The 13,788-nt window shown below is 38.5% G+C and overlaps 1 protein-coding gene across 1 annotated transcript in view; it reads right to left on the reverse strand.

Moving 5' to 3' along the window:
• Positions 1-6,267: 6,267 nt before the first annotated feature.
• notch2.S (notch 2 S homeolog) overlaps positions 6,268-13,788 on the reverse strand; it is a 99,684-nt gene continuing 92,163 nt past the window's right edge. Inside the window, exons 32-34 of the mRNA XM_018261160.2 lie at positions 12,511-12,658; positions 11,526-11,623; positions 6,268-11,244 (exon numbers count right to left, since the gene is read on the reverse strand). Of these exons, the coding sequence (XP_018116649.1) occupies positions 9,910-11,244; positions 11,526-11,623; positions 12,511-12,658 (1,581 nt within the window). The 3' untranslated portion in view covers positions 6,268-9,909. The remainder of the gene's footprint in view (positions 11,245-11,525; positions 11,624-12,510; positions 12,659-13,788) is intronic.

The raw sequence follows: 13,788 nt of genomic DNA on the forward strand, positions 1-13,788 counted from the left end.
CTTTTTGAATTCGAATTTCGACCCTTGATAAATATGCCCCATAGCATCATCGCTATACTACTGTATTACCATTTTACCTGATCCAGAATTAATTCAGCAAGACTTTGTCTTTAATGTATAATGTTATATTGTATGTAAGCATCTCAGAAATGCAAAGATAATTTAAGTCTGAAATTAAAAAAAAAAGTTTTAATATTTTAAAGCATATAAAAGCCCCGGGCAATAACATTTCAATAAAGAATCCCTCAATTGGCAGTCTTTTTATTTCACCCAGTAGACCTCTCATTATATACATGGCTCATTATGGCACAAACTATAATCTAGAAGTCCTGTATAAGATGGGCCTGTTGCCTTTTTCTACTTGAGCACACAGAACTGCAGGCCTGTTACATCTCATACATTTTTCCACTGGTCATGCTCTGGTCAATATTAGTTGTTGACCAGGTTCCTATTGGTCTGTGCAAGTGACAAAAATGATATTAAAATGGACCTGTCACCCAGACACAAAAATCTGTATAATAAAAGTACTTTTCAAATTAAACATGAAATCCAATTTCTACTTTTTATTAAAGCGTTCATAGCTGTTGTAAGCTCATTTAAAAATCTCAGCCGTCAATCAAATATTGTCTGCCACTCCTCTATGCCATGGGCATAGAGGTGGGGCATACAATTACTTTCACTTTCTATTCAGCACTTCATAGATGTCACTGCTCTCCACACATTCCCACTTTATCTTTATCATTTAAATGTATAGCCAGTGCATGGGGATGGACATCAGGTCCCCCATTCTGGTGCACAAACAAGATTCTGAGATGATACAAGACTTGCCTTAATAACAGTGTCCACAAAATGGCTCCTGCCTGCTTGCTATAATTATGAATTCTCAGACTGAAGGAAACAAGATTCAAATAATTTATATAGTGAAATTAAAGTTCATTTTGCTTGAAAATGTGATAAAATAGGATTTTGAATATTTTTTCGGGTGACGGGTCCCCTTTAATAGCTGATCAGGGCTTACTGACATATAGATTAGAAAAGCTGGGAAATACATTCAGGTTAGGACTTCATCAGAATGTGATTATAATCCAAGTCTTCATTATGTCCCCCTTATGTTGTCCAATCTGCAGCCCAGGCAAAATGTCTGATTTGACCAAATTGTGTTATTTCCAAAACTATAATTCTTTCTGGGTTGTGTAATATAACCTGATGCACACTAGGGGTCACCATAACAAAATATAAAGATCAATACTTTATACATGTAACGTAAAATTTGTTGGTGTGTGCTAGGCTAGTGCTCTTGCCGCAGGAATGCCTCCTGTGTGAATGTGAGTAGCACAAACCTCATAGGGGTCCGTTTACTAAAGTGCAGTAAATTTGACTTTAAGTTGCCGCATGTTATCGCTGCGAATATTTTTCTGCCAGAATATTCGCAGCAACTAAGTTTACTAAACAGCGATGCGCTCAGAAGTCATTGCAATCACTTGCGATAACTACATTAACGAACCAGCTTACGTCAGCGGTAATTTTAGAGAGTTGCAAATTTTCTGGCGACAAATTACATTTTTGCGAATATTTATGCTATAAAATAGTCTTGTTTTATGGCGGTTATTATGGCAATTTTTATGGCCCGAAATGCATCTTCAAAACTCATAAACTTTATTGACTGATGATTATACCATCCAACGACATTACCAGAGTGACACCAATCAAACATGTCTGCATCATATAAACCCTTCTGCCAATAGAATCATATGAACAAGAAATCATACCAATCTCTTTGCTTCATAGAAATGCACAGTTTAATGTAGCCAATCACAATAAAAACCAAAAAAGCGTAGAGGCTGACGAATCCTTGGCCTGTGATGCCGCTGCCAATAATACGACTGAGCTGAAATTGCAGCAGATAGAAGCAGAAGCCAAAACATCCTGTTAGCAATAGCTACAGATCCCTCTCCTGTCAGCAAAGAATGATGGGTAAAAAAAAGTATTATGGGATATTTCCTGCCTCTTGAGAATTTTCTGTAGAAAAAAAACTTTTCTTTGCGTCCGCCAGGCAGCACACCAATGGGTTAACATCCTGTTCCTCTCCTGATAGGACAGAACTACGAAACAAAAAACCAGAACCAGGTTTTTTTGAGAACTTGATGGCCGCATGAATAACCACCTTATGAGTGGGTTATTCAGGGGATTTGAATGTCCCTTAGGTTTACCTGGGATCGCAGTGGACCAAGGTTGCAGGCGATGACTTGGGGGAAAGGTGCAGGAAGCGTCCCTGTGTGTTCGGTTTGCTCTGGAGTCAGGAGCGCCGGCTGATGACGTCACTCTCCAGCAAGAGTATGGCTTTGTTTTCAGAGATGGGGGAAAGATAAAGGTTTGTCCGAGACAAACTCAATTCTAGTGACATTTCTTCAAGATGGATTTACAAAAGGGCTAAAGCCTAATACACTTAGGGTGCATATCTGTGCTTTGGCAACTATGTTAAACCTTAATTTATCTTCTGATCCGTTAATCAAAAGATTCCTGAAGGCTGTATCAAGGCTTAGACCATCAATAAAACCTCTGGTGGCTCCTTGGGATTTAAATACGGTCCTTTCAGCTTTGTGTGAGGCCCCATTTGAACCTCTGTCTCAAATTGGGTTTAAACATTTGTCATGTCCTTTCTTGTGGCGACTACCTCAGCGAGAAGGATTGGAGAGTTACAGGCATTAGCAGTAGATCCTCCTTAAACCACCTTTTTTTTCTGACAAAGATGTTTTAAGGACCTTGCTTTTTTTCAATCAAAAGTTCCTTCCACAAGCAACATTAATGCAGAAATCATCCTTCCAAAGTTTGAAGAATCCTTGACAAGAGTCAAATAAAAAACTGTGCTGTTTGGATGTTCATAGATGTCTATCTATGTATATTGAAAAATAAAAGTCCTTTAGAAAATCAGAGCATTTGTTTATTCTGTTTTCTGGGAAGAGGAAAGGTCTCAAGGCCTCGCAATCCCCTCTTGCATCGCGGGTGAAGAATTCCATTCTGACAGCTCACTCAGTCTCTGGTCTAAAGTCTCCAGATTTAATTAAAGCTCATTCAACGAGAGCTGTTTCAAATACTGGGCAGAGAAGTCTGCGATGTCTGCAGCTGACATATGCAGATCTGCGACATGGAGTAATCTTCATACCTTTGCAAAGTTCTACAGGTTGGATGTAGCAGCCTCACAAGATGCAGCGTATGGCAGTCGGATTCTGCAAACAGCCTTGTAGTGTTCTCCCTCCCCTGAATTAGCTTGCTGAGTCCCATTGGTGTGCTGCCTGGAGGACACAATGAAAATTGAAAATTTGTATTCTTACCTGAAATTTTCTTTTGCTTTAGTCCGGAAGGCAGCACAGAAATTCCTACCCAAATAAATTACTGAAGCATTTCTGGTCTGTCTATCTTTTTGTGCTGTGAAAATAACAATACCAGAGAGGGGGGCAGGGGGGAGTTTTTATAATTGTTCTGTTTTTTCGTTTCGTAGTTCTGTCCTATGAGGAGAGGAACAGGATGTTAACCCATTGGTGTGCTGCCTTTGGGACTAAAGAAAAAGAAAATTTTCAGGTAATACAAATTTTCAATTTTACGCCACTACATAGGCGGCAGTAAAATCTTGCGAATATTCTTGCGTAAATTTTGTCTTTTGCACATTTCGCTGTTTAGTAAACCAGGCATTAATTTGTACGTAGCGTTATTTTCAGCGAATGCGATAAATGGCTAACACATATTCGTGCTCAAGAACATTCACTAGTTTATATTTACCGCAGGTTAGTAAACTGGCGAAAACATATTCAGCGTCAAATTTGACTATATTTGGTGCGCATATTTTTACCGCACTTTAGTAAACGGACCCCATAGTCTGAAAGCACAGCATCACGCATGGTGTCAGAAGTGGGATTTTGCTTTATCCGAGGCAGTCATGAATTTCAGTTGTATCTGGGCGCCTTAATCAGATCTTGAAGTATCAATGGCTTTGTTTAGCTTGAGATCAGCATCTTGATTTTGTGGTTTTTTTTTTTACCAACCAAAATGTGGAAAATGTGCATTTTGTGGTAACTGAGGTGACAATCATGAGAATTTACAGGCACTCATTTCATGTGGATATCTCAATATTGCAAAAGCTTTGTCAATTCCATTCATATTAGGTCAAACCCCTTGTACCCATATTTATGATGGTATTTTAGTTCCTATTTATACAGTGACAGATACCATGGATATCGTCAGATAGGCAATACATGCAAAGGATATTATCGTTACCCGACATACATTTTCTGTCCTGTCTGTTCGACTAAACGACTGATCGCCATAGTACGAAAATTGCCAGAAGATTATTCTGAGCTCACAGACAGTCCAGCTTTACATTTAATTCATCAGAATGTGCTCTTTCCAGAAATTACAATATTTCCTGGGGTAAATTTACTTTTAGTGGCATATTTGCTTCTACAATCTAAGTTATGCTGAATTCCAGAGTGCTGCATTCATGTTATAGTCTACTGCTCAATTATTTGCTTTTTCTTCTTACTCTTCATATTCTCTTATTCAAATCAATTAATGGTGGCTAGGGTAATTTGGACCATAGCAGACAGATTTCTGAAACTGGAAAGCTGCTGAGTAAAAAGCTAAACAACTCGAAAACCAGAAATAATAAAAAATGAAAACTAAATGCAAATTGTCTCGAATTTCATTTTCTATATCGTAATATAAGTTAACTCAAAGGTGAACAAACCCTTTAGTACAGAATCTCTCTAAAATGATGTATATCGGTCATTGGCATACTCAGGGACTTCTAAATTAATTTTATTTTTCTGTATTTACTAAAATACATTTCTGATATGTTGGAAAAATAAAATAGTCCTATATGTCATTAAGGGTCAGGCCACATGAGCAGATTCAGGGAGATTAGTTGCCCCAGCGACAAATCTCCTCTTCTTCGGGGCAACAATCTCCTCGAACTGCCTTCCCCCTACCCTCCGCCGGCTAAAATGAAAATCGACTGGGGGAAGGCACACCCGGCACTTCGTTTTCTGAAGTCGTCCGAAGTTTCCTCGTAAGGGAACTTCAGACGACTTCAGAAAACGAAGCGCCACGTGTGCCTTCCCCCAGGCGATTTTAAAGGAGATTTGTCGCTGGGGCAAAAATGTACGCAATCGTGCTTGTGCTGTAATTTCTATGTAATTGTGTCCTGTGGGTATTGATGCAGGCTGCTTTAGGGAATCCTGGAGCTATGGCCAACTTTGGACGCATCCCCTGTATGAAAAGGCTTACTGCTCTCAATTCGGAACAGAAGGCAGGTTATTTACTATAATTGAAAATTTCTCACTTTTCTTAAACCACTTTGACCAAACCCCCATGCACATTTTTACCATATTATTTACTCAATCTGCTGAGGGTAAAGACTCTATAAAATCGTTGAAAAATCTGAATTGTACAGTTTTCTCGGATTGGACGCTGGAAAATTCAAATTTTTTCGGATTATCACTGGAAAACCTCACATTTTTTTGGATTATTCTACGAAACCCAGCGCAGATCATATCTTCTGATTGTAAACTGCCATTAACTTCAACATGATCTTGGCAGTTTTGAGAAGGAGTACTTTTTTATTCTGAATTTTAACAGCCTCAGGGTTTAATAGAGCTTTAAAAAAAAATTGCTATTGTGTTTTTTTCCTTTGGAAGTCTGACCAGAAAAAAAACAGACTTTCATTTATAACCCTCCTAGTGTCACTTGGAGCAATATGCAGAAGTACATGGAGCAGCTTTAGGATAGGACTACACGGACGACTTGGATGCATTTCCGTCGGATCCGACGCTGGACAACAAAACGGCGCGTCAAGTCGGATGCGACGGGAAACAAGCTAAGTAATACAAAAGTCGGATGGTGTCGCAGCGTTCGTCCGATGCGACACGATTTTTTCATGCAACAATTGTGGCCTAATTAGTACCCCTATAGTTTTATTAGGTTGAACTAAATGTTTCCCCTAAACTCACAGCACACATGACATTCAATAATTGTCTGACAATAAAAGTAAATAAAGTTCAAACGGGTTAATCATTTAGAATTGTTTAGATTAATTTAGGGAAATGTATAAGCACTGAATAATTTACAGTACAGTTCATGTGCCCTCTATTGTTCTTGTGCTTCCATATAAAAAAATGATAGCGGAAGGATATTTTTCTCTCACTGAATCCTGATATAATATCCTAAAATAGTTAACACCGGACCCCTCTGACAAACACACAGCTAATTTCTGGATTTAATTGTTAAACTGCATTTTATTTTCTGTGATAAAACATGTCATACATAAGACTTTAAAAATAACATTTTTAAAATGTTATCATATACTTCATGCAACATAGGCTTGGTACAAATGCATAGAGTTTACAAAAATAGGGAATGTTATTTCTAAAAAAAACACAGACGTATGTACAATGAGTTTAATAACAGTTACCAGCCTGGGCTGATCAAGCATTTGTGCCCAACTTGACTTCTGCTGTGTTTCATATACAAAAGGAGTTACAAATAATATTAGCCATAAGTTATATAGTGCTGACACATTTGCACTTTACAGAGTTTATACATCATTCACATCAGTCCTTGCCCCAGTGGAGCTTACAATCTATGTCCTTATTCACACTCACAAAAGGATCAATTTTATCTGGAGCCAATGAACCTGCTTGTATGTTTTTGGGAAGAAACCCACACAGACACAACAAGACATCAACATTGCCTGGAAACATTTTTGTACGCAACATGCATGATATCCACAGCACAAGAATATTTGTTTTAAATTTTATTGGCAGTGTTTAATTTTAGTTTAACTAAGCCAAGCAGGCACTGTATTAGACTAGTTATTGTCAGTCAGCTAGTCAAGAGAACAGTTCTGTATCAATAACTGCAGGGGCGCCATATTGGCATCCATTTATTCGCACCAAATACATCCATGGTTCTCCTTAATATTGATCTTATTCGAATACTGATTTCACGCTTCTCAAACCAGCAATCTTTTAGTTTTTCATGAGGATCATTTGCATTTTTCCAAAACAAATTTCCAAACTGACCAAAATTTGCCTGAAATATTAAAATATTAAATGTTTTAAAAAAAGTTGGTTAGTGGATCACTAAAGGGGTTATTTTTCAAAACCCGAATTTTTCTTAAAATTTTATTTTAAAATGTCAGAGCAAAGTAGAATTGACGATTTGACCTTATTTATTATTATAAAATCGGATTGGGGAAAAACTCCATAAAATAGAGCGAAAATTCAAATCAAATCGTACATTTTTTTCTGCTTTTTCCCGAAAAGTACACATTTTTTGGATTTTAGCTCAAAAAGCCCGAAATAGTTTCAGGCTAATTCCAGTGAAGACCACAGAAACAGAGGGACCTCACCCACTGACTTATATACAACCTCTGTAGGCCTGGGATGGAGGATTTTCGGATTCAAACTTTTTCCATCCTCGGGGTATAATAAATCTCGAAAAAATTCACTTTTTTCCCCCACAAATATTTTAAAGTGAAATAAACTCAATTTTTTTAAATTTCAGACTTCAATAAATAACCCCCTAAGTTTGGAGTTCTGACAGATCCAGAAAACATGCCATGGATGGGTTGAAAGACAGGTAGGAGGAATGTCTCATATACTTGGACCACAAATGACCATAAATCTTGTTATTGAAAATGTTGAAATGACAGAACGCCTACTAGAAATGTTCTGAAATTCCCCTAAAAAGGACTCATGACGACAACCTATGATAGCACCTCTATACATGTGGCTTGCCATTGCTTGGCCTAATATTAGATAGCAAGTGGAAGCCCTTTTGAAGTGCAATACTAAGGTCACTGACCTATTACCATCTCATGTGCAAACTCTGCCATGCCTGCCTCTTGTCTTTCAGTATTGCATTAAACAGAATGGTGATTTAGAGCAGTTCTTTGTTTTTCACTGTTATTTAGTAACTACTAGGTTGCCTCTAAGATCTTATGAATATCTCTTGGGGTATGAGGCTCCAGCAGGAAACTCTAGGACTCTCTAACGTTAGCACCATACTGTATGTGTGCATATCTATAATATCTATCTTCTTTGAAGTGCTGTTCTTAAAAAGGACAGAAATACTTCTGGAAGGTTAGCGTTTGCCTATGACAATGCTAACTAAAGAAACTTTATATCACAGTTCAGGCAATTATCAGTTGAAATGATACATTCCAATTTTTTTTCTCATGTGGGGTCCTAGCCACCAATATTTTTTAATGGGGGGCCCTGGCCACAAATGTTGTTTTATGGGGGGCCCTGACCACCAATATCTTTTTATTTTTTATTAACATGTGGGAACCCAAGCCACCAATATTTTTTTAGTTTTTTTACTGTGTGGTGGGGGGCGGACCTGTGGGGTGGGGAGGGTGGACCTGTAGGTGGGGCTTGTGGTGTGTGCAGCCCAGGAAATGTTGTCGTATGGGGCCCTGTGATTTCTGATGGTGGTCCTGTGTATGGTATGAGTAAATATGTTTGAGAAGATTGGGATGATTTTCTCTTTTAGTTTGCTTCTACTCGCCATCGAGTTTCTACGACATAGCTCTGTAACCTTATACTCTAGGGCTAAGAGAATTAGCGCAATTGATTCAGAACTGATTCTGAACCGAGTTTTCTAGTGAGAAAAACATCGCCATTGTGATAAGGATTCAAAAGAGTTTAGCAAAATCATATTTTTAGAAATTTTTTATTGGAAAATGTGTGAAGCCCTGTGTATGTATTTATTTGAAATTCAAGAAAGTTGTGAGGTCATATATCAGCCTAATGATGTCATTTCTCTTCTTCCTGTGACATATATCAAATACAATTTTGGGTGCTCTGGGATTGAAACTGAACATATTCAGTGACAACGTAGCACCATATAAAGTAAGAAAAAATCTGTAGAAAAACGTACAGTTTCCTAAATGTGGTGTTTTTGGCAGAAAAAAATAAAAAAGGGAAGAAGAAAAAGAGGCTTTGTTTAGCTAAGTGCTTGCTTCCAACTGCTCAGACCGTGCCAGAGTACTGGAAAAGTCCTTTTCTTTTCACAAAACATAGAATAACGAGCATTTGTAACGGACAAAAAAAATGGCAAAAGATATCAGACGTTTATATTGAATGCAAGTTGATACAGCTTGTTAGATTTTTGTGTCATTTTGACAAGTCCATGTATACATAAACCTTTCCAGAACCATCACATGACACTGTGACACAATCCACTGGGCACAGGAGTCGCTATAACATTTCTACTGACAAAAGTCAACTTTTTTTTTTATTTACAACATTCTAAGTGGAATGAGTTGGATAAGTTAAAAAAAGGAATATTGACATAAACTGGTCTTAAAAAGCTGAGAATAAAAAAAGGCATTTCAAATGATATTTTACATTTAAACATGTAGTTATATATAAACATACATCCCTTGTAAATGGGACTGACACGAGCACCCCTGCCTCCATGACTACAATTTAAATGTTGCACATGGATTTGATCTTCAGTTATTCCCAGTGAGCGGGAAAAGGAAGGAAGTGTCAGTGTAAGAAGCGCACGTCTCCAGAAGGGATCTCTCATGCTCGGACTGACCTGTGTCTCTAATTAAGGCACTGAAAATGTTCTTTAAGCCCAGATACTGATCTGAGCAATGTTTCTGTTTTTCTAAGACATTGTATGAATTCAGTCTAGATCCTTTGTTCAGTCGGGAAGCGTTATTACATTCCATACATATTGAACCCTTTCATCAGTTGATAAAGGAGCATCTGCAAATGAAATGGGTACCTGTGTGGTACAAGGACATTTATAGGCAGATGCCACAGATGAAGCAACTTCTGAAAGAATGAATTGTCTCCAATAGCCTTCATTTGTTCAACCATTAAACACAAATTGCACCATGTCCTACGCATAAATCTGCATGCCATTGTGTGCTTGTTCAGGCATATGTTTGCTGGGAATTTTTTGATTGCCATTAGGGGTTGGACTTGTTGTAACATCTGACCAGTCGGAGGCAGAATTAGGCGACGAGCTAGACCACTGATCTGGAGATTCTGGTGAAGGGGTCAAGTAAGGATGCTCTCCTGGTAAATGTCCATTGTGGTTTGGGGTTTTGTCAGTGGAAGCGTAGCTGTGTTGGGATGGTGGGGTTGGATATTTTCCCATTGAGTTCTGAAGGGGATGATAAGCTGTGAGCATTGTTTGAGATAACTGTCCATCGTGCTGATGCATCATTGCTATAGGGACAGAAGAGCCAGTAAACCGTGCTCTGTCTTGCATCTGATACATGCCACCCACGTTCTGACAGTGACTCGTCTGCTGCACTAGTGTCTGGATGCCAGACTGCTGATTCATTCCACTCTTTGGGATAAGCTGGAAAGTCATAATTGGTGGCAAAGCATCCCTAGCCACACCCATATGCAGCGTTGGCTTGATATCTGCTTGGATGATCCCATTTTGTTGAGGAATACATGAGTGGTTATTTGTATCATGGCAGACTAAACCAAACATTTCATTATACTGGGTGTTGTTTCTTTCCATGCGACTCAACCAATCAGATGATATATTGAGCTGCCTTTGTCCAGTAAGAACATTATTTTGGGCTGAGTGTGATAATATCTGTCCAACAGAAGGCAGCATATTATTGGCTGCACAACCAATGGGCTGAAGATTAGTCAAAGACATAGTTGTGTGTGGTGGCTGCAATGTAGATGTGGCAAGCATTTGTCCAGGGGACGTATGCAGAGCTCCAGGAGATTTAATGGTTGGAGATGAAGTAGCATGGGGAGATTCAAGAGAATCCACAGGGGATAATGTTACTGAGCTTTCAGAAAGCTGCCCTTTAGTGTCAGTATCTGACTTTTTCCTCCTCCTGTTTTTGGTATCTTTTGGTTCTTTGGCTAAGTTTGGAAGGTTTCGAGGTGCTACACTTTTGGCACTTGGTCTCCTGGTCTTCTTGGTTTGTGCGGCATGTTTCAGGTTAAGGAAAGATCTGTTGGAACCACAGACTGCTGATGAAAGAGAGTTTGTAAGCATTGTACCAGCCTGTCCTTGTTGGCTATGGACTAAGTTATACTCGTCCAGCAGACGCACAATGTCATGATGCATCCTGTCCTTGGCAATGTCACGAGGAAGACGATCCATATGGTCAGTGATTTCTCTGTTTGCAAAGTAATCCAAAAGCATTTTAGCTGCTTCAAAACTACCTTCTCTTGCAGCAAGAAACAAGGGAGTTTCCTCCTACATCAATAAAGAAGAAGAGAATGTAATTATCAACAATGATACTTGCTACTACAGGAACATTGTACGGCAGCAGAATCGAGTACTTATATTTAACAACAATGAAATTTATTCTGAGAACACTTCTTACATTTCTCTAACCAAACATACCAGACTCCAGACATTCAAAGAAGTTAAATATATCAAATAAAATATATTTTTGCTTAAACCCTGGACCAGCAGAGATACTGCAATACGGTACATCCATATACTTGAAGAGCAGCACATAACATGATGTGTACCTTATTGTCTTGCATATCCCGATTTGCTCCGTTCTTGAGCAGAACCATTGTAGCCTCAACATTGTTTACTGCAGCCGCCCAGTGAAGTGCAGATTTACCTATTGGTAGGAATATTGTTTAGACATGACAAACTGCAATCAAAGCATTTCTGAAAATACTGTTCAGTCCGGGTGCTACATTGCACAGTACCTGAATAACCCTAAATGAAATATATAGGCAACCATAGTTTCCTCAGGCATCATTTTGATGGTCAAACTATTGTTTGCCCTTTAATGTTTACATGTCCAAAGGGGTTTTGCAACATTCATCTTCTAAACCACTAGGGGTCATTGCCCCACTATTGCTCCTAGCAATAGACTCTCAAACATAAATAAGTTTCTGGTCTTCAAATAGAAAGGTCCTTTTGGGAGCTGGAGGAGCTCCAAGTTTTCTCAGGAGCCCATCATAATTTACCCGTATAGTACAGGATCTAAGCACTATATGGTGGAATAGTTGTAGCTGTTAAGACACCAGCAACCTCAACATAATAACTCATTACAGGCTGCAAAGGCCCATTGTAGGAACACCTGTCTAGAGATTGTCTATCCTCTTTTGGAACAGTGTTCCAGCATGATACCTAGGCCTGATAAGCAAAGTCAAAAACTGAATTTACACAAGCCAAATAATTGGTCAGACCTACAGAAGCTGGAGAGCCTATGCAACCCATGCTTTCTAGAGAGAACTAGAAGAGTTTGAAGAGCATACACCTTCACAGCATCAGTTACCATTATCAAGGCCAACTGATTCCAACTTTGAATTTTTCTTGTGCGTGTACTTTTCATGTAGACAAAGCAGAGTCCTAGAGTACTTAGTCATAGTCCTCCCTACATGTAATAAGTCTGTCCTTATATGCAGCCTGATGATGTTCCTCAAAATCAAACTGGCTTCCAGAGAGCCACAGCAATCAGTTCTAACTAATCTGACTGAATATGATTTTTCTTCTTACCATGGTCATCCACTGCATTAACATCAGCCTGGCAATTTATCAAGTCTGCAACCATCCCTTCCACTGCGAGACGGGCAGCCAAGATCAGAGGAGTTGTACCATCGTTCATTCTTGCATCAAGGTCAGTGACTCTGTTTCGGATCAAAATCTATTAGAAAGGAGAAAATAAATAGGTAAGCTCCTATGGAAAGATGCAATATGACACAGAACATACATGTAAGTTATAAAGGTGAGATTTAAGAACAATATCACTGATTTAAAACAGCAGTATTGGAATAATAACTCAGTGGAGTGATGAGACACATTAAAGGCAGAACCGTCCTTTCCTGCAAACTGTCCATGAATATAAATGATTTGAAACAACAGTTCTCATGAGCTGAAAAATAGTTTGGGTGAGGTTTTGGTCTTACTACCCAAAAGATCTAATGCAATAAATATAATTCACCAGCACAATCACATTTTTACAGAAGTCTACCAAAGAATGCATTTTCATGGTCATACCCTTTGCATGCAAGTTTTTCACTATGGTTTTCTAGCCACTGCTAAAATACAGTCCCCAGTGCCCACATAGGCCAAAGCATGCTGGCCAGCCAATAGATGTCAGTAAGACTTCACTAGAAATCTAAATTTTGGAGATCACCACTCTTTAGATAACGCAATTATATTTATTCCTATTACCTGAGTTTAGAGACATACACTACACAATAAATATGCAACACATACACCAGTGCATTTAGTATTAGAGAACCTTGTAGCACCAGTTTCTATGGCAGATGTAACCTCAGTTTCTGCTAATGTTCATCAAACACAACCTCTTAGGTACACAGGTACTGAGCATGTGCAGTGTCACTGACACGCATAAGATGGTCATTTGGGATAAAAGATGGGGAGCTGCTTTGGATAACATAGAAAATATCATTACTATTATTGGGCTACTGAACTAGCTGGTACAGTAAGTTCAGCATATAAAGTACAGTATCTCCTGCTATATACATTTTAACATTTTGGATAACATAAAGTTATTTAAAGTAAAAACACATAATAATACATTATTCTAAGTATGTATTCCTTTTTTATTCCAGAATGCTTGCAGGCAATAAAGAATCCAAGCCAGCAACACAGTATCAAAGCAAAGAAGAAAATAAAATGTAATATCTACATTCTTGTGCTTTTCTCTGAAAATTACTCAACAAGTTGTGTCCACGACACAAACCATGCCTAATTCCACTAAGAAGACCATACATATGCTTGTGCGGGTTCTAGATATTGGGAATATGG

The sequence above is a fragment of the Xenopus laevis genome, chromosome 4S (assembly GCF_017654675.1).
Source record: "Xenopus laevis strain J_2021 chromosome 4S, Xenopus_laevis_v10.1, whole genome shotgun sequence".
In the NCBI taxonomy this organism is placed as follows: Eukaryota; Metazoa; Chordata; class Amphibia; order Anura; family Pipidae; genus Xenopus; species Xenopus laevis.